Source organism: Ylistrum balloti, unplaced genomic scaffold (assembly GCF_031769215.1).
Source record: "Ylistrum balloti isolate Yb309-2 unplaced genomic scaffold, AGI_CSIRO_Ybal_v1 Utg371490, whole genome shotgun sequence".
Taxonomy (NCBI): Eukaryota; Metazoa; Mollusca; class Bivalvia; order Pectinida; family Pectinidae; genus Ylistrum; species Ylistrum balloti.
The window spans coordinates 566,982-590,925 of record NW_026782771.1 but is presented as its reverse complement, the minus strand read 5'-3'; the positions used below and the strand labels follow the sequence as shown (position 1 = coordinate 590,925).

Here is a 23,944-nt window from a genome sequence, read left to right as displayed (position 1 = left end):
TTTCCATAGCCAATCACCAAGAAAAGGGTACCTATTGGACCCACGTAAGTCGCTGAGTTATCTTACGATTCGCTTCCATCATACCTCTTACTATGAACACGTTTTCAGTTTTAAATGTCTCAGTTATGGCACTAGAGGAAACATTCGCGGGGTTTCATGGCTTTTTGCCAAACACAATCGCCAGAGAAGCTGTCCATGATTGCCATTGCGCGTTTGCATTGTTTTTTCTTATCACATGCAGTTTGTATTATTTTTGTTTCTTACTCATTCTATCGGAACAATGTAAACATTACAATTGGTTTGAACTGAGTTGTTAAAGTCCTTCCTCGTCTAAATAAATATCTTGAATCAGAAAGTGTTTTGTTTCGGAAGTGTCTCCACACAACTGATCAACCTCATTTGTATTCACATTGTCAGACCAAAACATCGCGAGTTATCTGTTTTATTACTCACCGGTAAGTAGGCCTTTTTCATCTGGTTTCAATCAAAATTTGAAAACCGATTTCTTTCTAATGATATGTATGTGTTTCTAATTCAGTAGGGAAAACATTCTATTGATGAATTTGTCACACACACTGGTCTAACACGTGAAACAATTTAAACACATCCCGAGATGTGATAAATTGAAGTACTGCAGCATCGAAAGTAACTGGTTTAGATTCTTACAATTATATATATTTTTTTCAAAAATATTAACTGATATTACGAAAAAAAAAAAAAAAATCAAACTTTTTGTCTATTGTTAGAATTAATGATATATGCATAAACAGGTGATTTGAGTTAAAGGTCCCAGGCTGTTCTTTGATATCCTTTCAAAAATATTGAATTGCCAAAATGATATAATTTCAGGGAGATTTATATATTTGATTAAGGAAATCACTGATGCTCACTTCTAGTCATGTTTTGTGATGCAATTTCGACAGCTCAGAAATCATCCTTTAGTCCGCATCAAAAAAGGAGTGAGAAATTTTGATATACGTGAAATTATTACAGTAGATTTCTAATAAGTTCAGAAAAAAGGAGGAATTCGTACAAAATGTTCAAACAAATTAGTTAACTTCTCAGAAATACTTCTACATGTGTCTCTAGAAAAAAAATTATACAGCATAGAAAATGTTAAACAGGTCCTTCTTTGTAACATGTTTTGTTTGTGCAAATAGCTTGTTGCATTCAAAGTGAATGTTTTTCCAAGACACAGAAATACTATTCCAAGATATGAATTATGATCATGGAAAGAAAGTAATGAATTATAGTATTTGATAAATAAAGGCACTTTGATAACTGAAAATAAAAGATAAACAATAAAGTTGTTCATGATTTTAAGAATTTTCGTAGATATATGTTTTGTTCATATTATATTGTTTTGTTCATTATTCCGAAAAGTTGGTTGTTAAATATGTACATTTTGAATTCTCTATCCTTCCCCCAACACCATGAGGAAGTAATCTTTGTCCTAATCCAGTAAGAGTGACTTCCCCTGATTTTCAGGTCGTAGTAACAAAACATGTATTTCTTACTATTACACAGTATGTCTACAGAAACAAGAGTATACATGCTTTACTGAAATATGTTACTTTCAAAACAGTTTTTTCTTAAACATGCCAGATTTAGTTTTTTGTTGTGTGTGTGGTTTTTGTTGTTTTTTTTTATAACTATGAATATCTTGCTAGATCCTCTAATAGCATAGCATAGTGTACACTAGGGATGTAAGGATACACTGCTATATCACAATACACAAAAAAAGGATGTCTTATAGCAATAGAAAAAGTATTAACCTGTATATTCAAGTCTATCATATTTTCAGTGTTTTATATTAATTTCTTAAGGATTTTAAAGATAAAAATGCAACTTAACTTGAACGTATTTCAACTTAGATGCTTGCAAAAATGATTGTGATACCATGAATGCTCATGTCAATCAGTTGGTAACTAAAGATGGCATTAAGTTTTTCATGTCTTTTTATCCTTTTACCCATTGTGATTTTTTTCTGTTTCAAAATAGAGAGACTCATGATATGTCAAATGTATGAATGGTGATACATTGTAATACATGTCGTGATACAGTCTCTGTAGATCACAATATATCATGTTATGTTTCAGCTGAATCATTACATCCTTACTGTACAGTATCAATTATGATAGGTGTGGTATTGTTATGATAACTAATTAATGTACATTAATGACCAGAAGCTGCAAGATCTGACTTACTATATCTATATATCACCTTTTGATATAAGACTATATGCATGGAAAACATCAGTCATTTTTGGCTAACCATTATCAGATGGTCTGATGTGCTAATCAAATTGTCAGTCTTCCATCTGTCTATAAACTGTTCTTGTTATCACTATTTCTTATTTAGTTTTGCCTTGTGTAAAGTCAATTCTGGGACTGATCGGAATAATGAGATGGCAGTGGACAGGCAGCCGTCTTTGTTTTTGACAGACATAGATTGTTATCGCTGTTTCTGAAGAAGTGTTAGAGGGATCATTCTCAAATTTCATACATACACTCGCCTTACTCCTTAGTTATGCATGATTCATTTTTTGTCTGATCAGATAAACTAGATGAATGACAGGCGACCATCTTTGATTTTGACAGTGAATGTTATGGTTATATTCTTAAATTCCACATGTAGGTTCACTTGATCCGCAATAGTTCATTTTTGATTTTGTGATAAAAATGAAAAACGAAATGGCTAACCGGCAACCATCTTGAATTTGGCAGTTACATGATATTATTGCTTTTTCCAAAGAGAAATTTTCAAATATCATGTAATTAAGAGCAAAAACAGGAAAGAAAGGAAAAGACTTAACTTTTAAAAAGCAAATAAAAGATCATATAATGGTTGGCGTTCAAGATCCCAATGTTTTTTATTTTTCTTTGTTTTTTTTTTTTTTTTTTTGTTTTTCGTTTTTTTCACTCATGATCACACTGAGGGGAATTATCATCAATCTTTGGTCTCTAAACATGTTATGTTAAAATGATATAGCTTTTCCCATTGCAGCATAATGTGTTTATATATTGTCATTGTAGGAACACCTGACACCATGTAGTCAGGAGCTCATCACGATGTCCAAGTACTTACTGTTGAATAACTGAAATGTAGTAACCAGTGATGGATCAGCAAATTCAGGTTACAGCAATGCAACCATCTGCAGATGGACAGCAACAACAGCAGCAGCAGCAACAACAGCCACTGCAGCAACAGCTTGTGATGCAAGCACAGGGACTCCCACTTCAGTGGCTGCAGGGAAACCAGTTCCCTATACAGGGACAACCACAGGTAGGCACTGATGACGAAACTGGACAACTTGTATTTGAAGGTATTATTTTTGTGGTGAAGATATACAATGCAATGGATCTTCTCCAAACCAACCATGCATGGGACACAAATATTGGGGTGATTTAGTGAAGGAAGTTGACTGTACTCCAGTGTAATTGATCATATTTGGTTTATGTGTGTTTAAGTAAATCACAAATTAGATGTGAAACTGTGGTTTTCTAGCTCTGCATTGGGGTTGGTGATGATTATATAATGTTAATAATAGACCTCCTAATTGGGGTAGGTATTGTGTACAAAAACTTGGCCTTCCCATGATATATACATGCCTGGATCACAAACTTTACAACTGTCAGCACATGTGTTGATTTCACTGTCTGCTTGTCAGGAATCTAGTCTAGATCTTGTAAGGCCGGTTTTCAGAAATAATTCTCAGTATATTTGAGCATGAAATAGGCTGAGTACTTAGAATTTAGATTGGTTAGTACCATATTGGAAAGTTTGTTGTTGTTATAATAAAGATGTGTCATTCCTTACATAACCATTTTGTTTGATTTCAAGAGATAATTGGTTTTGCGAAAAATTGTTTTAGGGAGGTTACAGTATACATGTTTAATACTATAAGTATTATGTAATTAACATGTACAAGTATTTTTCTTATCATCTAAACATCAGGAGGGTCTTTTTTCTGATATCTAGATTTTCACTTGTGTTAAACTGTTCGACAAAATACTTCATTCAAATGCTTTCACTCATTTATAGCTGAAACGAGATTGAAATGAAAATAAATCAGAATATACTTTTGAATGATGTCTCATAAATTCAGTGTAATTGTTTGGGTGTTTTTTTACCAAAGCAGATCATACAAATAGGACAGAATCAGATGTTACAAGGTCAGCAGATCCTGCTTCAAGCATTCTCCCAAGGTCAACTGCTCCAAGGTCAACAACTTCAAGTCCAAGGTCAAAATGGTCAATTTTCTCAGGTACCACAGGTATGAAGAAATACTTCCTCTAAAACCATCATGAACAAGTTTAAAAAAAAAACCTGAGATGTTTACAGCTTGTTTGAAACATTTTATCCAAGTCTTCCTGTAATCTTATATGATAAGAAAAAGAAAGGGATTTCAGTTTATTAGAGATTAAGCTAAGCATGATAACTTAAGATTTGTCTACCTTTTGAGAAATCATTTTAAGCATTATTATCCTTCTTGTTTGAAATTTTATTGGTAAACTTTTAATCTTTTCCATGAAATATTGGCTTGTGTCAAATAATTTTCAACAAATGACACATGAATGATATAAATTATTGTTAGTTTACCTCTTTCAGTTTCAGTTGTTGGCTCCTGGGGGACAACAAATCCAAAATTCTTTACAAGCCCAACAACAAGTAAGAACTTTATATCTAATTCAGACCCTCAAAACTTATCATCTAATCGCACTCATGATGCAGGAAAATTCCAAGGAAATGAAAACAATGAGCTATTTTGAAAAATTGTTAGCCAACAACAAAACTAAGGTGGCCTGCCTTGCATTGAATTAAAAGGAAATAGAAAAATCAATGGGCCATTTTTGTTTTGATCCCCTCCAGGATTGTGACCTGAATTTTAAAGAAAATTGACAGCAAGCTCAAGTTGTGTCTTACATTCATATCTTAGGTTGATAGATAAAGCTACTATAAAATTTTGTAAAAAAATTTTTTTTTTATTATTATATATGTTGTTGATCAAACACTTCATCACTATGTACACTTTTCATTACAACAGATATTTCAACAAGCTGCCAGTCAGGGCACCGGTCAGATAATGGCATTTCAAGGTCAGCCTGGTCAAGTTCTAGGTCAGCAACAGTTTGGTGGTCAGTTAGTGCAGACTCAAGATGGCCAGACCATTCTGTACCAGCCTCAGCAACAGCAGATTCTGCAGACAGGGGCAGACGACTCCACTAATAATCAGTTACAAATTCCACAAGTACAACAGTCCCAAGGTAACAGTCAAAACTAATGCTTTTGCTTAACTGAATTCCTGTAAAAATGTAAATATAATTTTGGGGAAAAAATGGCCATAATGTGAAAAAAGTTGACGAGTTGTGTTATGCATTTTGATATGGCTCTTATGCATATACAGGATCCTGTGTATTGCCAACTAGCACATACATCCTCTCTAGTAGGTAATCAGGGTTTCATTCAGCAATTAGACATGGAATGGTCTAGGGTCAAATGTCCACTTTGTAATCCAGTTTCTTAATAGCAAATCCCCACATGTTCTAAGGGCCAACAAGAGTGATTATAATTGAACTTGTTTAAAAATTACTGTTGAAGAAAAAACTTTTATGTGCATTGTTATAAAATTACTTTTTTTAACACTCACTGGATTTAATTTTGGTTTTCCAGCCACTTCTTCTACTGTGCCCTCTGTCTCTCCACAAGCTGCTAGCCTACAACAGATGCTTCAAGCAGGGCTCGTACAAGGCAATGGCCAGATTATACAGGGTGGCCTCCAACAGATGACACAACTACAACAAAATGGAGCCACACAACTGGTACAGAATGCAATGCCACAGAGTAGTTCTCCTCAAATGTTACAAGCCGGGGGAATGCCACAGGCCAGTGCAGCACAAATCTTACAAACAGCGCTACAACAGAACAGCATAGGTGGACAAGTAATACAGTCTGGGGGGCAGGTTTTACAAGCAGGGATGCCACAGACAACATCACCTAGTGGCTTACAGCAGTCGTCTGGGGAGACCAATTCCCAGGAAACCACTGTGGCACAAATGTTACAGCAAGGTTTACAGCAAACCAACGGACAGATTGTGCAGCAGACCAATGGAACAACAGTACCACAGGTTTTACAAGGTTTACAGGCACGTGGCATGCTGCAGATGGGCGCCAACAGTAACCAGCAAATTATGGTATGTGGCATACACAGATTTCATCTCTAGTCTGAATGAAAGGATGTTTCCCTTTTTCCTGGTTCTAAAGATTTGATTATTTTGGCCATTGTTGTTTATGATATAGGGATAGGTCTAATGAACTTGCAGGCATGACTTTCAGTGCCTCTATTTATATCTAAGGTCCATCAGAATTTATTTGGGTTGTGGATTGAAGATGCAGGTGCCCTATACTAATCAGGTTACTTGTCTTTGTGTCTGCTTGTTTATCTCCTGTTTTTGTTTTTTATTTTGGTTCTGTTGGGTCATTTGCCACCAAACTTACCCCAAATCTGGGATGGATTTATGGGTGAAGGTTTAAGGTCAAGGTCACTGTTACTATAAATAGAAAACTGATCTCTGCATAATAACATTATTACCTTCTGTTTGGACATTTACACTTATACTTTCTCCATTGATTTTTCACAGGAAGTGCTAGATCTCGCTTGCTTTTTGTGTTCAGATGTCAAAGATCAATGCCTATTACTATTAACACCAAAAATTATATAACTGTACTTAATTGTGACATATTGAACATAATTGACTGAAATCAAAGAAGTCAACTGACCGCATATTGAGGTAATCATGTCAACTGATAAATATCTTGTTATGACAAAATTTGTCACAGACAAGGTTTTCAACTGACAAAATCTCGAGGTCAGACATATAGTGAGGTCCTTTCTGACATGTCAGCATTCAAGTTTCCATTTATAAATAGGCAATCTGGTTTGTTTGCAGAAATAAAAAGTCTTCAACCATGAGACCTTTTGGTAGAAAAGGCTGACTTTTTAGAACATTTGTCAATTCAAATTAGTACCGTATTACAGTAAAATGTTTTGTTGAAATACAGATAGAGGAATGGTTAGATTAGAAAAAATGTAATCAAATCAAATCAAATTATGATGAGTTCGTCTCTCTGTCTCAGGTTTTGAATGGAAATACACTACAGCGGATGCCAATACAGACACAACAAGTGACATCTGATGAGGAACCCCTGTACGTCAATGCTAAGCAATACCATCGCATCCTCAAACGTAGACAGGCTCGAGCAAAGCTGGAGGCTAGTGGCAAAATCCCTAAACAGCGACGGGTGAGCAGAGATTGCCTTTCTGGCTTTTTATGCACTTCATATGATTTATCTGAAAAAGGATGCTGATCTTAAAAGCTGTATACACAAAGTCGATGAATTTATCTTTGTAGTATACTTTTATTCTATAGTATGTGTTCAGAAAAGTTAAAATATGTTTATTAGAAATTTTTCATAAAAACTACAGTATTATTGCTTTAGTCTTTCTGGAAAATTTGCTGTAAATAAAATTGATTTCAATGAAAAAAATTTTCCAGAAATATTTATTTCAATTTCAAAATCTTTTTTCCTCCAGAAATATCTGCATGAATCTCGACATAAACATGCCATGAACAGGAGTCGTGGTGATGGTGGTCGCTTCTACTCTCTCATCAAACAAGAACCTGATGATTCACAGGAATTTAAACAAGAACCCGAGGTATTATTATATTTAACACAATTTGATTCCCAGCATCCTGCTTGTTAGTTTACATTAAGGATTTACTCCAGAGATTTCGTCTGACCTTTTCTTGTATCAGAATTACATTGAGAGAGGAAGGACATACAGTATATTACCCATGCCAGACCATCCTGGCGTGTTTCATTCTGATTGTGTTCATTTTACACAACAAAGTCATAATATGTCGTGTACATTTTATCATTGATCAAGTTAAAGGGTCAAAGGTCACATTAGGCAATGTCTGCAAATTCTTCGAACAGAATGGGAAGCATCCATGTCCTATAGACATATTCTAGATAATAATATTGACGATGCTAGGTATAGATATGTAATTTTGTACAGCAACTTTGTTGTACACTATTTTTTATTTTACATACAAAATTTTGTTCCTTGTTTTTGTCTTCAATCTTCAAATCAACAAAATATGTACCAGGTATGTTATATCATTGAATGCTTTCCAGCTGTTTAACAAGTAATTTTTAGAAAAGCTGTATTTGAACACATTTCTGTTTTCCACAAATACTGTTACTTACAGAAATGTTTAAAGCATTCTGTTTTACTTTTCTTTACTTTAGTTGGAATATAGAAACTATTGTGGTAGATAGGTTTTAAGTTCTGTACATGAGAAATGTAAATATGTACATTTTTGGGTAAACCTAAATAAATGTTAAAGTTTGTACAGGTGAAGATAGTAAGTGTAGCTTAAAGAAACAACTGGCCAGTAAGATTTTTCACTGTAACCAGATGCTGAGCTACTGCATAATAGGACAATTCCATTTTAGATAAATTTACTTATTTCATCTGATACTTAGAACTTAAAATAAATCATTTCTTTTTTACTTTAATATTTTCCGTAATACATTTCATATTTGTTTTCTCTTTCTTTGTAGGATTATCCAGATGAAGTCCATGCAGAAGTGGCTGAATTCTTAGGGTTACAGACTAGTCATCATCAACCTGTGGCTATAGCAGCAAAACAATCGAGCTGATGATACATGTCACCTCGCTCCTGATTGGCTTACCTGTCAGCTGGCTGGACCAGTTGACCTTACTTGTCCAATGTTTGCTCACTATGAAGCTTGCTGGACTGGTCAGTGACCAGACCCTGACCAACTGTGAATGGTACCATTGTAGATAAGTACTCCATATTTGCCTTTCATTTGTATGGCTAAACCAGTTAGATTGGTTTGTTCTGTAAATGGAATTGTAAAATTTTGGTACCAGCTTACCAACCCTGACTGTTGGGTTTTAACCGACTAAATTAGTTTGGTGTGATCGGTCTAGTGGGATGTACCTTTACCTGGTTGGTTGATCTTTTTGGAATATTATAGGTGAATGGAAAGCATAGAATATTTCAATTACACAAGTTGTTGAAATGATCCATTTCTTTGCTTCCTGTCAAATACAGAACATGATATAACTATCAGAAATGGACTAATGCTATGATATATAGGATTTACCTCACAAAAGCCAGGAGTACTTATCCATCTTGGAAAAGCTCTGAACATCTGATGTTCAGATTCCTGAAAAGACTATTTTCCTTACTGCATTTATCTTGAAGTTGATTATATACGTATGTTATTGCTATGCACACTGGTACACACATGCAGTGGAGGAGGATTTGATGGAAAAACTTTTGTTTAGAAAGTGCCATTCCTGATCACATCTGTGTTGAGATATTGATGACATACGTTTCTATGTGACAATGTAGACAGCTCTTTGTTAAGTATAAAACGTTATCGAACTTGTTACAGACAACCCTTTTTTTAACTCATACATTTTAAGATAAACCAGTTGACAAATTAATGGACATGAAAGTCTTACTAATTTTATAAAGTGTATAAACCTTATATTTCGTATGGATGAGTGTCTTTGTAAATCTCTAAAATGCATTTCACTGCCAGTATCATTGGTATACAAAGATAGTAGTAATAGTTACATATCTTCAAGGTTATGTATGTATACTGAAGACCTAAATAATTCCAGGTTAATTTTCCAAATGAAAAAGGATTAAGAGATTTACAAATTTGTTATTACATGTTTAGATTGTGAGATAGATTTATGTAAAAAATGCTGTTATGTATTTCTGATTCTAGATAAAAATCCAAAATTTGCAGATCACCATTATCATCACCATCCTTGAGATTTTTCTAGAAATTTCATCTATTGAATTTTGAAAATCTAAAGATTTTCAAGTATTTTCTTGCATAGCATGATTTCAATTATTTCAGTCTCAAAGAGGAAGTTTTATATCTGAAAATATATATAGTCTTACTTTCTGTTTAAGCATTTTTCTTGTATTCTATATTAGTTTGATTTTAAAGTGTAAGTTACTGATCTAAACCTAATATGTTATTGTATAAGCTTGTACAAGTCCTGCCTAATATCATAAAAGATATTTTTAACACTTACAAAATTGAATTTGTTTCATACATTTGTGAAATGTATAAACTTGTCTTCAGAGTCATTGATAAGAAATTTATGTCGTTTTAGTGCTTCAGCTATTTTGATACTGTGTGGTCACATTTTAATCATTTTCATCATTCACAGATTTTTAAACACTGTATATTATAGTTTATTTCAAAACTCTTAATACAATTTTACAGGTTGTAGAATGAGCGCAATATTTTTTAATGGATTCACATGTATAATAACTAACAGGCAAGATTTGGACTGAAGTATGAACTAGAGGCCTGAGTCATATAATAAGGTATAGGGAATTGGAAAAACAACAATTATAATCTGGATTTTCAGTAATAATGATAGCATGTTATTGAGAGTCTCTACACTTACGTGAAATATTAATTATGTTTATATATACTCATTATATTGTTCATTAGCTCACCTGGCCAAAATTTCAGTATGTTTTAAATAAGAGGAAAAACAATTATTTTAATCTTCACACTGTTTATATTTTCATTTCCCAGATTTTATTGTAATATTTTACAGTTAATGTGTAATATTTAACAATTATTTTATGTTTATATACATGTATTGAATAATATTTTACAGTTAATGTGTAATACATGGTGAATTCTGTTTATGTTTTAATCTTCACACTGTCATATTTTCAAAACAATTAATGTGTAATACATGGTGAATTCTGAAGTTTATGTGTCATAAAAACATCTCTATTGAAGTTATATCATAAAGTAATAATAGGAGCAAGTCTGAGTAATCTTGATTCTATTATGAACATCTATGGGCCTTGATGCTATAGAAAGAGAAAGGAGAGGATTGGGCTATTTAATCTAAACAATACTCTATTCAATGTTAAAAAATGTTACAATACATTTATTACTACATACAGGATTGATAAACAAATTGGCAGTATGTTCTTTAAGTAATAGATGCTACCTTTTATGGCTAATATCACAGGAAAGATGGGTGTCAAGTCTCAAGTGTTGTGGTATCACACCATTTATAATATGTAAATATTTGAAGTATGAGATAAAGGGGAGATAACTTGATATATATCTGTCTTTTACAGCCAGATAAACATATTCTGAATCACTTGTTTTCATTGTTATACGGTATATGTTTGAAAGATTCATCACAAGTATTTGACATATATATGTATATATTGATCGCAAGTTTTTGTAATATTTATTTCAGTGTCTGTAAAATTGTCGTTTTTGTTTAATGTCTTTTCACATTTCAGAAATCCATTGTATGTCTTAATTGAAATTTTTATCTTAATTAAACAATAGTGCTCAAATGTAGGATCTTCCGTGCAATTTATCATCGCTTCTAGTTACAAGCTGTGATTGGCTACATTTTTAACCAAATCAAAGATGCAACATATCAACTTTAATGACTGTTAGATATGATAAATAGATTAGGTAGATATGAGTGGGTTTAATTTTCATCACTTTTACTTGTGAAAATTGTGAAATGCTAGATGTCAGTGTATCAGTACATTTAATTCAGTCATTTTTTTTCCTGTAAAAACCAAATAGAGGTAAGTTAATTTTAGAAATACCTGTATTTAAAAATTCATATTAATGAACGATACCCTTTATTTGTGTAGTAAACATATTGAGCTACAAGAAGTTAAAGGTCAGCATGTTATCACGACTGTTGAGTTAACAAAGGTGTTGTACCCGGTGAAATTTTTTTCTACATGATATCACTTCAGAAATGGATTTGATCAAATTATTATGTAAACTTAATATTTACTTAACAATAATGAATGATCAGAATAAACTTTATCTACGCAATATACTTAAACATTAGTCAGGATATATTGGATGTCACTTACCATATACATTTACATTATCAATCAATTATTGTAAGGTGCTGAACAATGATAAACAACAATGTGTCATTATCATCAAGTTAAAATAGAACATTTCAATCCTTATGTACTGGGGTATACTCAAATAAGTTCTGATTGATTGTAATTCTTGCCAATTCTTTATAGAGTTACATATACAGAGAAGAGTGTTTGATTTTGTATAAATATTGAGTTAAGACTTGGAAATGTTTTGATCTCTACTTCTACTCCCATAACTTTGCTGTTTCAAATACTCAAATTCCAGTTAATCATAACTGTAAAGTACATCGTGAAAAGTGGAAGGTTGTGTGCACGATATGCTTTGATCATATTTCGGATCATACAGCTTGTGTCAACCATCTATTAACTTATAAGCTGGGACTGATCATTTTCTTACATTGAGTAATGTCATAAAAACAGTATTTCTCTCCAGCGGACAATATACATGTATGTTGTTTTGTTTTTTTTCCCTCGACATTCTAGAATTTAGTATTACACAAATTGACCCTCCCATCCACGTATCCATTCATGGAAGGATTATAAATCCAAGTTTCACCATTTTTGCCTGTAAGCTGATTTTTGTTTTAAACATATCAACCCAACAGTCATATGAATAAGATGTATATATATATATTGACTTGGGTTTGGAATATGTATGAAGCTATCTTATGTCTATAGTGAAGACAGAGTTAAGTTCGTACCTATAATGTAATTGGTTACTGTAATCTTGTTCTATAATAGGAAATTATGCTTCAGCACTTTACTGATCAAACTAAGGTCTTGTTTTGTTGTTTGCTTGTTTATGATATTAATGTTGTCCATGATCGTCCATGATTTCTTTTTTGTAGTAAATGTTTGTTGTTTTGATATTTATTTTATGATGTAAAAAGATGTAATTTTTAAACAGTATCATAATCCTTTATATATATACTGGGGGGTGAGTAATTGTATACATGTAATGGTGTTTAAATCATAATTCAATTTATTCTATGTCAGCTTATAAGTACATGTTAGATGCATATATGTCTCAGTAGATACATTACATGCAAAAATTTGTCATCTTTTTATGTCCAAAATCCATTAATCTGTCTGCTGTTTCATGATGGCCAACATTTTACTGTGTGAACACAGGTAACCAAGTAAGGAAATGCAAATCTATAAAAATGCACTCGGAATTTCTCTGTTGCCTGATATTTACTAGATTTAAAACTGGTGATCTGATTTGGGCTGTCAGCACCACAAGGGCCTGATAGTATCTTGATTTCAACTCCAACCCACAGATTGGCTATAGCAAAGGGAATCATGCTTACCTATCTGTCTTTGCTCAAGTTAGGATTTCGTGCTATTTTCACCTGTTTTAATTCAAGGGTTGAATTCTTTAATTTCAATTACTTAAATGTCTGTATAACATTAGAATTTGTATTTCTGAAAAATATCTTCATTCAAAATCATTTACTAGTCAATTTGTCTACACTATATTTATTTAAAGATGCAGTTTCTGTATATGGCTGTTTACTATAGGTACCTGTAATCTCTCTACAAGGTAAATCTATGTTTACTATAGGTACCTGTAATCTCTCTACAAGGTAAATCTATGTTTATCATAAATACCTGTAATCTCTCTACAAGGTAAATCTCTGTTTACTATAGGTACCTGTAATCTCTCTACAAGGTAAATCTATGTTTACTATAGGTACCTGTAATCTCTCTACAGGTAAATCTATGTTTACTATAGGTACCTGTAATCTCTCTACAAGGTAAATCTATGTTTACTATAGGTACCTGTAATCTCTCTACAAGGTAAATCTATGTTTACTATAGGTACCTGTAATCTCTCTACAAGGTAAATCTATGTTTACTATAGGTACCTGTAATCTCTCTACAAGGTAAATCTATGTTTACTATAGGTACCTGTAATCTCTCTACAAGGTAAATCTATGTTTACTATAGGTACCTGTAATCTCTCTACAAGGTAAATCTCTGTTTTCTATAGGTACCTGTAATGTCTCTACAAGGTAAATCTATGTTTACTACAGGTAACTGTAATCTCTCTACAAGGTAAATCTATGTTTACTATAGGTACCTGTAATCTCTCTACAAGGTAAATCTCTGTTTACTATAGGTACCTGTAATCTCTCTACAAGGTAAATCTATGTTTACTATAAATACCTGTAATCTCTCTACAAGGTAAATCTATGTTTACTATAGGTACCTGTAATCTCTCTACAAGGTAAATCTCTGTTTTCTATAGGTACCTGTAATCTCTCTACAAGGTAAATCTCTGTTTTCTATAGGTACCTGTAATCTCTCTACAAGGTAAATCTATGTTTACTATAGGTACCTGTAATCTCTCTACAAGGTAAATCTCTGTTTTCTACAGGTACCTGTAATCTCTCTACAAGGTAAATCTCTGTTTTCTACAGGTACCTGTAATCTCTCTACAAGGTAAATCTCTGTTTTCTACAGGTACCTGTAATCTCTCTACAAGGTAAATCTCTGTTTTCTACAGGTACCTGTAATCTCTCTACAAGGTAAATCTCTGTTTTCTACAGGTACCTGTAATCTCTCTACAAGGTAAATCTCTGTTTTCTACAGGTACCTGTAATCTCTCTACAAGGTAAATCTCTGTTTTCTACAGGTACCTGTAATCTCTCTACAAGGTAAATCTATGTTTACTATAGGTACCTGTAATCTATCTACAAGGTAAATCTCTGTTTACTATAGGTACCTGTAATCTCTCTACAAGGTAAATCTCTGTTTACTATAGGTACCTGTAATCTCTCTACAAGGTAAATCTCTGTTTTCTATAGGTACCTGTAATCTCTCTACAAGGTAAATCTGTTTACTATTGGTACCTGTAATCTCTCTACAAGGTAAATCTCTGTTTACTATAGGTACCTGTAATCTCTCTACAAGGTAAATCTGTTTACTATAGGTACCTGTAATCTCTCTACAAGGTAAATCTGTTTACTATAGGTACCTGTAATCTCTCTACAAGGTAAATCTCTGTTTTCTATACCTGTAATCTCTCTACAAGTAAATCCTGGTACCTGTAATCTCTCTACAAGGTAAATCTCTGTTTTCTATAGGTACCTGTAATCTCTCTACAAGGTAAATCTGTTTACTATAGGTACCTGTAATCTCTCTACAAGGTAAATCTCTGTTTACTATAGGTACCTGTAATCTCTCTACAAGGTAAATCTATGTTTACTATAGGTACCTGTAATCTCTCTACAAGGTAAATCTGTTTACTATAGGTACCTGTAATCTATCTACAAGGTTAATCTTGGATATCCTCATTTTCTTCAGAATCTCAACCAGTTTATGTTTGCTTGCCAAAGGTCAAGGCTACCATTCCAACTTCTCTTAATACAGGGTTATCTGCCCCTGTGAGCAGGTATTTGTCATATATTCAACATAGCAATCAATATCTGTTATTGTGTAAAGCAGAAAATTTGATTGTATGGAGACGGATTCTTTCGGGCAGAACTAATTTTATGCATCTAGTTTGTGTATGTTCCCTGTGTCATTAATCTCTATTTGTACACAGCTGTACTAAAGCGATAGACATCCTGATCATTTGTTGGTAATCATGTGGTAATTTAATGTATCTGGGTGAGTGATTGTGGTCATATATCTAGTCAAGGCATCTGTATCACATTCTCATTTTACAATCACAATTTGCTTTTCTGTTCACAAATTAGCCACTTCATTATTTTAAAAAAAATATTAAAAGAGATAAGAAACTCATTGAGGAAAATAAAATGTATTAGGATTGATAATAAAACAGGGACATGTGCCTTGACCTTACCTTAATCAGTACTTCTAGTATATTGGGGATACATTCCACTGGACATATTCTCTGTACCAAATCCTTGGTTTACATACATAATTAGGATAGTGTGAACAGAAGCAGTGAAGAGTATAAAAACTTCACTTGTAAATTGTACGGGAATCTGTATGCATTAGGGAGGGGGAATTAACAGGTCAAACAGGTTGAAATATGAAATAAATTGCCCTGATCTGATTCTGATTTTTATGATGTAAGGGAGATGGAATCTATGCCAAAACATATTTACAATATTTCACACTGAAAACTAGGGAATGTTTCTGTATATCTTCTACAGACACGTAGATGTTTGTCTGTATTTTACAATAATTATTATTTTGATCACCACCGCGTAGTACACTATCAAGATGTAACAATATTAGGACAGGGTATCATGTTGCTACTACATAGAACATTGTCTAAATCATTGTTTTATCAAAGTGAGTGATGGAATAAGTGAAATGTGAGTAATTTTGATGACTGAAGACTGTTGAATGTTATGAATGAAAGAAAATCTTTGTGTTAGAAATTGTTGTCAATGTTTTATTTTGTACATTTAAACTTTTTAAATTTATTTTATATTTTTACCTAAATATAGGCAATGTTTTGTTACAAACCTGTAATAGATGATGACACTTATATATACCTGTTTTGTTGTCTTTTATATAAACCATCATTCATTCAAGTATATTCATATCACTGCCATCACCATCTACAATGTTTAGATGTCATATTTTCAACCATCACTGGTCCATGTATTTCTCTCATGTGCCTTTCATCACCAGTCCATTTATCACACCAGCCTTCCATCATCAGTCCAGTTATCACACCAGCCTTCCATCACCAGTCCATTTATCACACCATCCTTCCATCACTATTCCAGTTATTGTCCCATCTTCCTTTTATACCAGTCGGCTTGTTCCATCAGTCTTCCATAACCATTCATCTTGAATCAACAGTCCATTTGTCCATTTGCATTCCATCACTTGTCCATTTATTGTCCCATTATCCTTCTGGTAACAGTTCGTTTGTCCATCCATCCTTCTTTCTATCGCCAGTCTCCCATAACGCTTTTATCACATCAGTCTTCCATAACCAGTCAGTTTGTCCCAGTCGCCTACCGTTATCGGACATTTTCTTTGTCCACTTTCCTTCTGTCACCAGTTCGTTTTTTACAACCCTTCTGTCACCTGTCCGTTTGTTTAACAACCCTTCTGTCACCAGTTCGTTTGTTTCACAGCCTTTCTGTCACCAGTCCGTTGGTTTCACAGCCCTTCTGTCACAAGTCCGTTTGTTTAACAACCCTTCTGTCACCAGTCCGTTTGTTTCACAGCCCTTCTGTCACCAGCCCGTTTGTTTCAGTCCTTCTGTCACCAGTCCGTTTGTTTCAGTCCTTCTGTCACCAGTCCGTTTGTTTAACAACCCTTCACCAGCCCATTTGTATCACAGCCCTTCTGTCACCAGTCCGTTAGTTTTTTACAACCCTTCTGTCACCAGTTCATTTTTTACAACCCTTCTGTCACCAGTCCGTTTGTTTCACAGCCCTTCTGTCACCAGTCCGTTTGTTTCATGTTTCACAGCCCTTCTGCCACCAGTCCGTTTGTTTCACAGTCCTTCTGTCACCAGTCCGTTTGTTTCACAGCCCTTCTGTCACCAGTCCGTTTGTTTCACAGCCCTTCTGTCACCAGTCCGTTTGTTTCACAGCCCTTCTGTCACCAGTCCGTTTGTTACACAACCCTTCTGTCACCTGTCCGTTTGTTTAACAACCCTTCTGTCACCAGTCCGTTTGTTTCATGTTTCACAGTCCTTCTGCCACCAGTCCGTTTGTTTCACAGCCCTTCTGTCACCAGTCCGTTTGTTTCACAACCCTTCTGTCACCAGTCCGTTTGTTTCACAACCCTTCTGTCACCAGTCCGTTTGTTTCACAGTCCTTCTGTCACCAGCCCATTTGTATCACAGCCCTTCTGTCACCAGTCCGTTTGTTTCAGTCCTTCTGCCACCAGTCCGTTTGTTTCAGTCCTTCTGTCACCAGTCCGTTTGTTTTACAGTCCTTCTGTCACCAGTCCGTTTGTTACACAACCCTTCTGTCACCAGTCCGTTTGTTTCACAGCCCTTCTGTCACCAGTCCGTTTGTTTCACAGCCCTTCTGTCACCAGTCCGTTTGTTTCACAACCCTTCTGTCACCAGTCCGTTTGTTTTACAGTCCTTCTGTCACCAGTCCGTTTGTTTCACAACCCTTCTGTCACCAGTCCGTTTGTTTCACAACCCTTCTGTCACCAGTCCGTTTGTTTCACAACCCTTCTGTCACCTGTCCGTTTGTTTAACAACCCTTCTGTCACCAGTCCGTTTGTTTCACAGCCCTTCTGTCACCAGTCCGTTTGTTTCACAGCCCTTCTGTCACCAGTCCGTTTGTCACACAGCCCTTCTGTCACCAGTCCGTTTGTTACACAACCCTTCGGTCACCAGTTCATTTGTTTCACAGCCCTTCTGCCACCAGTCCGTTTGTTTCACAGCCCTTCTGCCACCAGTCCGTTTGTCACAGCACCCTTCTGACAGTCCATTTGTTGTCTAACCGTCTTTCCATCATCGTCTTTTTTTCGATCAGCCTTCAATCACCGGTCAACTAATTTACTCCTCGTGCTCCATTACAATTAATTTGTTCCGCAGATCTATCACCATTAGCCCTCCAACATATCTAATAATTGTCTTATCTCACTTCTTTCACTATTACTGGTCCATTTATGACACAAAACACAACCAATCCGTTTGTCCTGTCATAAGCCAGCCAACAAACTACCTGTCCTTCCAATTTTTTTCCTAACCAGGTTAATTTAGCCGCAACTCGAATCGCATGTCGCACTAAACCTAAGTTAATTCTCTACTTAAAGCCGCTACACATTCCCATCACGGACGAGTTAAGTATACATTTTAGTTATCTTTCAGCAGGTGAGCTAATTTCCTCGTTAACATATTTAGTATCTTATAATTCACGTGTACATGTATTTAAGTTGAGGCCTATGTAAACAAGCTGTTTACTAGTTATGTAATACATATATGATTCGCTGCACTTTTAACGAACTGTTTCCGTTATCAATGAAGAACTCTACACTGTTGCGTAAATGCGTATTAAAGTCAACACTATCAAAATGGAAAAATCCACCAAACTTTTCCATATCTTATTTGGAACGCACATAAAGATAGTCTCCTAAATCCAGATCTTCATCATTTCTTAAGTTTTATAGGATGACGTATTTTGTTTTTATATTTCTCGATATTATTCGGTCAAAGGTCGAGGTCAAATTTTATATCTGAACGCAGATTTTGTATTACCATTGCGAAGAAAGGTGTCGAAATAAACTATCAATTCAGTTGGGAGATAGATGATCAATGTTAGTGTTTTTCTCATGTGGAAATTGGTAAGTTTTTGTTGCGATATAAAACAGTTTGACCGTTATCATACAAGATAAACATTTTGACGTCAACTGCTCTATTGTCAAAATCCATTCTGATTTCCCAGAGTTACTGTCCTTGATTTAACTATGTCAGATTATAGAGCACTAAACTTGACAGCCGATGGGAGCCGATAGGGACCGAGGATGTCAAAATCAAGGCGTTAGGAATCAAACAAGAAATAAACACTATAGTAAATGTCTGCTTAACTGCAAAAAAAAACTTATTAATGAAGCATAGTAATGAATGGGTATTCATTAAAGGTCAAGGCCATTAAGTCAAGGGTCAATGTCAAGTCAAAAGTCCATTTCTCAACTCAACTGTTGCATAGTTATTTGACATTTGAAGCATAGTTAATCGAAATTCAGCATGAGTTCAGTTAAGTCGGAATCTTCCTATAACTGATGTATATATGGACCTTGATATTATTTCTTCTGTCTCATCTGCTTTCATTGTGAGGTAACAATTAATGTTAGTGTCGAATAAATAACAAGCACGCTGACTTATTAGTGTTCGATTAGACACTTGAGGCAACACAGTACTCTATCTCATTAGATGAATTCTAGGATGAAGCCCAATCGACTTGGCATCCACGTACAAACTGCTTAATGTCAGTAGACGTGACTCTGGACAACTGTTGTTTATAAGAAAATGTTTACATTCCATATAATAAAATTGTTTAAAGATCAATGGAAATTACTCAGTCGTAGAGTATTATAAAACTGAGAATGAAATTATCTTCTTTAAGTGATGTAAATAAAATACGAATTCAGAAATGAGTCTGGGTCAAACAGTGATTACCTGGCACCGCAGGGCGACCGCAGCTGTAGAATCAATCAATCATAGTATGAGAGGTATCAATTTAATTGTGATTCAAATTGGAAAAGCATATTACTGGTAAGTCTTCCACATGTGTAACTAATTTCCAGAGTGCTCCTGTCTTCCTACCACACACCTCGGTCTGGCGTATAGAAACTTGTTTGTTTCAAATACTTCACATTATGGTCGATTTACGCAGTTCTTGAAAATGCACTTTTAGATGATATTCTGTTGAGATGAAATCCCTTCCTCCTTCGCTCCAAACGTGAAGAAGTGGGTAAACCACACAATGGATGCAGTATTAGTTTCAGTCCATGATATCGTATCCTTACCCCATCACCTTCATATTTTTGCCCCTTCGCGTTTAAGACGAGGAAGAGACGGGTTTACTTTCGTGCCTTCTCTTCCTTGACAGAGACGCTAAGGAACGAGAAAAAACCGATGGGAAAGGAGTGAAAATATTGTTTTCTCGCTTCTTCGACCTTTATGCGAGGAAACGAAAACACGACATTCACCCTCGCTTGTGTTTGTGTTCCTGCGTCAGAAACGAGAACACAAAAAATACTTGACCTTTTGGGTTTAGGACGAATGAGCGATGACTAACAACTCCTAACGTAATGTTTTTACGAAACACGCGTGTCGGCCGAGCTGCCTAATTAATTGTAAATGCAATGTAAGTGACATATAAATAGAAACGACGTTCGTTACATCATGATCAATTGTCACACAAATCACAGTTTTATTTCATTTCAATTTTTTTATATTTTGATTCTGATTTAAGTTTGAATGTTTTCCCCAAAGTAGGTGAATGTGTGTCATTCTCTTTGACACTTCGAAACTTTCGGCACGTCCCTCTGACTCAGATTTGGAAAACCACTGCTTTCATTGTCTTTAATGGCGTTTGCGTAAGTAGGGAGGGTGGCTATTTACTTCACCAGTAAATAATGGTCTTTTCTTGGATCAAAGACCGCGAATAGCACAAAGAGTTTGATGATACCGCTTTAACGATGCATAGTTCAGACACCGCGTGCTTCATTAGTAAGACGTAACAAAGAGCGCGTGTATTACTTGACAGCATGGCGACCGTAATTCGTGATGAGTGAAAGGGAAAATAAAACTTGTGAAGTTTAACATGGCACGTGTTCTGCACGTGAAGACAGATGTAGCTCTAAAGATTCACCTTGTCTGAGATTGTCCTTCACGATAGTGTCTGTCTGAAGGTATTAGAACTTTTTCGTCTCCTTTCTATTTTCTACCGGCAGTCAAGCGTAAGGTTCGTATTGACTCCTGCCGGATCTCGATCTACGGAACCCATCAACCACATCCTTAAATAACAGCCGATATTCTCAACATGATCGAGGTGACAAATTGTCCTTCAGCTTTAAATCAGTCACAATGTTCTTTTAGTATAGTTAATTAAATAGGTCTACGACTCCCTGCCTGTCTGAGAATAAAAATCACCTGCTCTCGTTTACTCATTCTAGATCTGTGACTTGTAGCACCTAGTAGACAACTTGAGAAATTGACTTTCAGATAAAAAAAAAAAAAGAAACGAAGTTATTTCAACAGCTACCGTCGGATTTAGATGCTGTCACGTACCATGTCTGACAAATCTATCGAGGCACCAATCTTACTCTAGAAATTTGAGATATCTTGTTGAAAATCTGCTCAGGGTACCCGTTCCTGAACCCCCCAACGTTACTGTAACGCAATATATTTCACCTCTATGAAATGCCACAGAAATTTACCAGTTTATCGTCGGGGATTTTTTAGTTGTTACATTTTTTTTTAAATGTTGAATCTGATACTCCTATTATCGTTATCCTTCAGATAACACAACGAGGCGGCCGATGTGATGAGGGAGAAGTTTTGTATCTGGTCATTATTAACTTATGTTCCACAACGCTTCTTAACTGCCGATGTTCATGACAGCACTGTGTTAGATAAACTTTTAAGTTTTCGTCATATTGACTGCAGATTTGGGATAATAACGTCGATGCGAAGAAAGCGTTGCAATTGTTTGCTTTTTTGTGTTGTTTTTGGTTTTTTTTTTTTTTCGTTTGTTTATGTATTTTTTTTTTTAATTTTCTCTACCTGCACAGATTTAGGGAATTTGAATTCCCATTCGAATGTGACGACAAATATGGGCATTCTGTTAATTGATCAGATAACACTGGGAAACAGGTAGTTCTATGGACATTAAAACTACAGGAATTGGGGATTCTGTCTTTTCTCACTTACTAATAATTCATCCCTCCGCACTTTTGATGAGCACTTTAAAATAATAATAGGACAATCTGGAGAACATGTCACAGTGTTTGGTTGTTTTAATGATATGGTATTGGTCATTAAATGGAACCAATCAACGCGAAGCTTAGTAAGTAAAAGAGTGTTCCATTGTTCTGGTTCTGGAATAAGGTAAACTTTCTGTCCATTTTAAAATGTAGGTTTTAAAGCCAAACAACGAACATTTGGAGTAGATTTTTACAATATCTGATACAAAGTCTCCGTACACAAATAAATAAATTAACCGTAGATATACAGTAAACACCAGAAAAGTGTTTAAAACAAATAAATACCACAGATCATCAAAGCAGTGATTTCTCTAATTCTACAAATCAAATTAAATCAAGAGACTGAAATGAAGGTCAATGCTTCTCACGGGGAATGCCGCTTTCTCCGAAGTTTTGACACGTGTGTTGAATTTCATTTTAATCCTTCGTCTGCTGATAAAGTTCCTTATAAAGCTGTCTGTGTTTACCTTGTGACAGTGTCAACGAGTGACAAACGAACTTTTGGTGCTATGCATAATAATTTTCACCTCTAAACCAATGTGTCATTACTGATAACATCTACCCCTCATTTGAAGAAAGCATGGTGAGTTTAAAGACATTATTAAAATCCACCTCATTTAAAATTTTAAATTAATACAACAATTCACAAACGCTTAGAAACTATTTCCAAAAAAACTTCATTTTGAAAAAAAAAAGTTTCACACCGTGAATGACCTAACTGCCGCATACATTTTCTATCTGATGCCGTGAGAGATGGGGGGAGGGGGTGGGGTTTAAGGATAGGAGAAGTGCTGTCGAAATGCATTTCAGCTATCAATTCGATCAAATTGTTAGGAGAAAAGGCTAAGGAAGGGAGGAATCCTTCTGGGTGATATTAAGCTTACAGTACATTGATTAGGTTTTCCATTACAAGCTAACTATACAATTTTAGCTAAATACACTGAAATATGTATGGGTTATTTCCAGAACCAGTGACAGACACATACAGGGTTAATATGTACCTGCATCTGGGTCATACATTCTGAAAATTAAAAAAATAATTACAATAACAAAAAAAAATCCTAATTGTTTCATTTTTCTGTGGAGTACTGTGAAATGTCACAAGAAATATGACATAAACACGATATGGTTTGTAAATATTTTGGCAGTGGACCTTTATTTGTTTGTGTGTAGAAACGGGAGAATGTACAGGTCAGTCAAGGACAACCTTACACGTTCAAAAGAAATACCTCCGATATCGTGATATGCGAAGTTTACAGATTGACGGTGAGGGTTTTGAACTTGTTATTTTGAATTTAGGTTGTATGTGTTGCTATATGGAACGATAAAGAAAACAAGCTGCCGTTAGTTTCGTCTTGTTTAATAATAATAAAATATATTTATATAATGCAATTTCCGGTGACGCAAGCCCATCATTCGTTCAAACTATTCTTAAATAAGCATAATTTGTTTAGTTTCTTTGTTCAGAGCCAAACTAAACTAATCACGAGATTATTTATAGATGGATGTCAATTACTGGAAGACTAACCACCTAAAAC

The 23,944-nt window shown here is 34.8% G+C and overlaps 1 protein-coding gene and 1 long non-coding RNA gene across 2 annotated transcripts; both read left to right on the top strand.

Moving 5' to 3' along the window:
• The first annotated feature begins 3,117 nt into the window (after positions 1-3,117).
• Positions 3,118-8,810, top strand: LOC132562715 (nuclear transcription factor Y subunit alpha-like). The gene is made up of 8 exons (XM_060227475.1): positions 3,118-3,285; positions 4,142-4,276; positions 4,612-4,671; positions 5,048-5,267; positions 5,674-6,194; positions 7,138-7,302; positions 7,595-7,717; positions 8,629-8,810. The coding sequence occupies exons 1-8, from the start codon at positions 3,118-3,120 to the stop codon at positions 8,725-8,727; spliced, it is 1,491 nt and encodes a 496-aa protein (XP_060083458.1). The 3' UTR covers positions 8,728-8,810.
• Positions 8,811-11,438: 2,628 nt separating this feature from the next.
• LOC132562688 (uncharacterized) lies at positions 11,439-16,484 on the top strand. The gene is made up of 2 exons (XR_009554774.1): positions 11,439-15,012; positions 15,083-16,484. It is a non-coding gene; the product is annotated as an uncharacterized LOC132562688 (long non-coding RNA).
• The last annotated feature ends 7,460 nt before the right edge of the window (positions 16,485-23,944 follow it).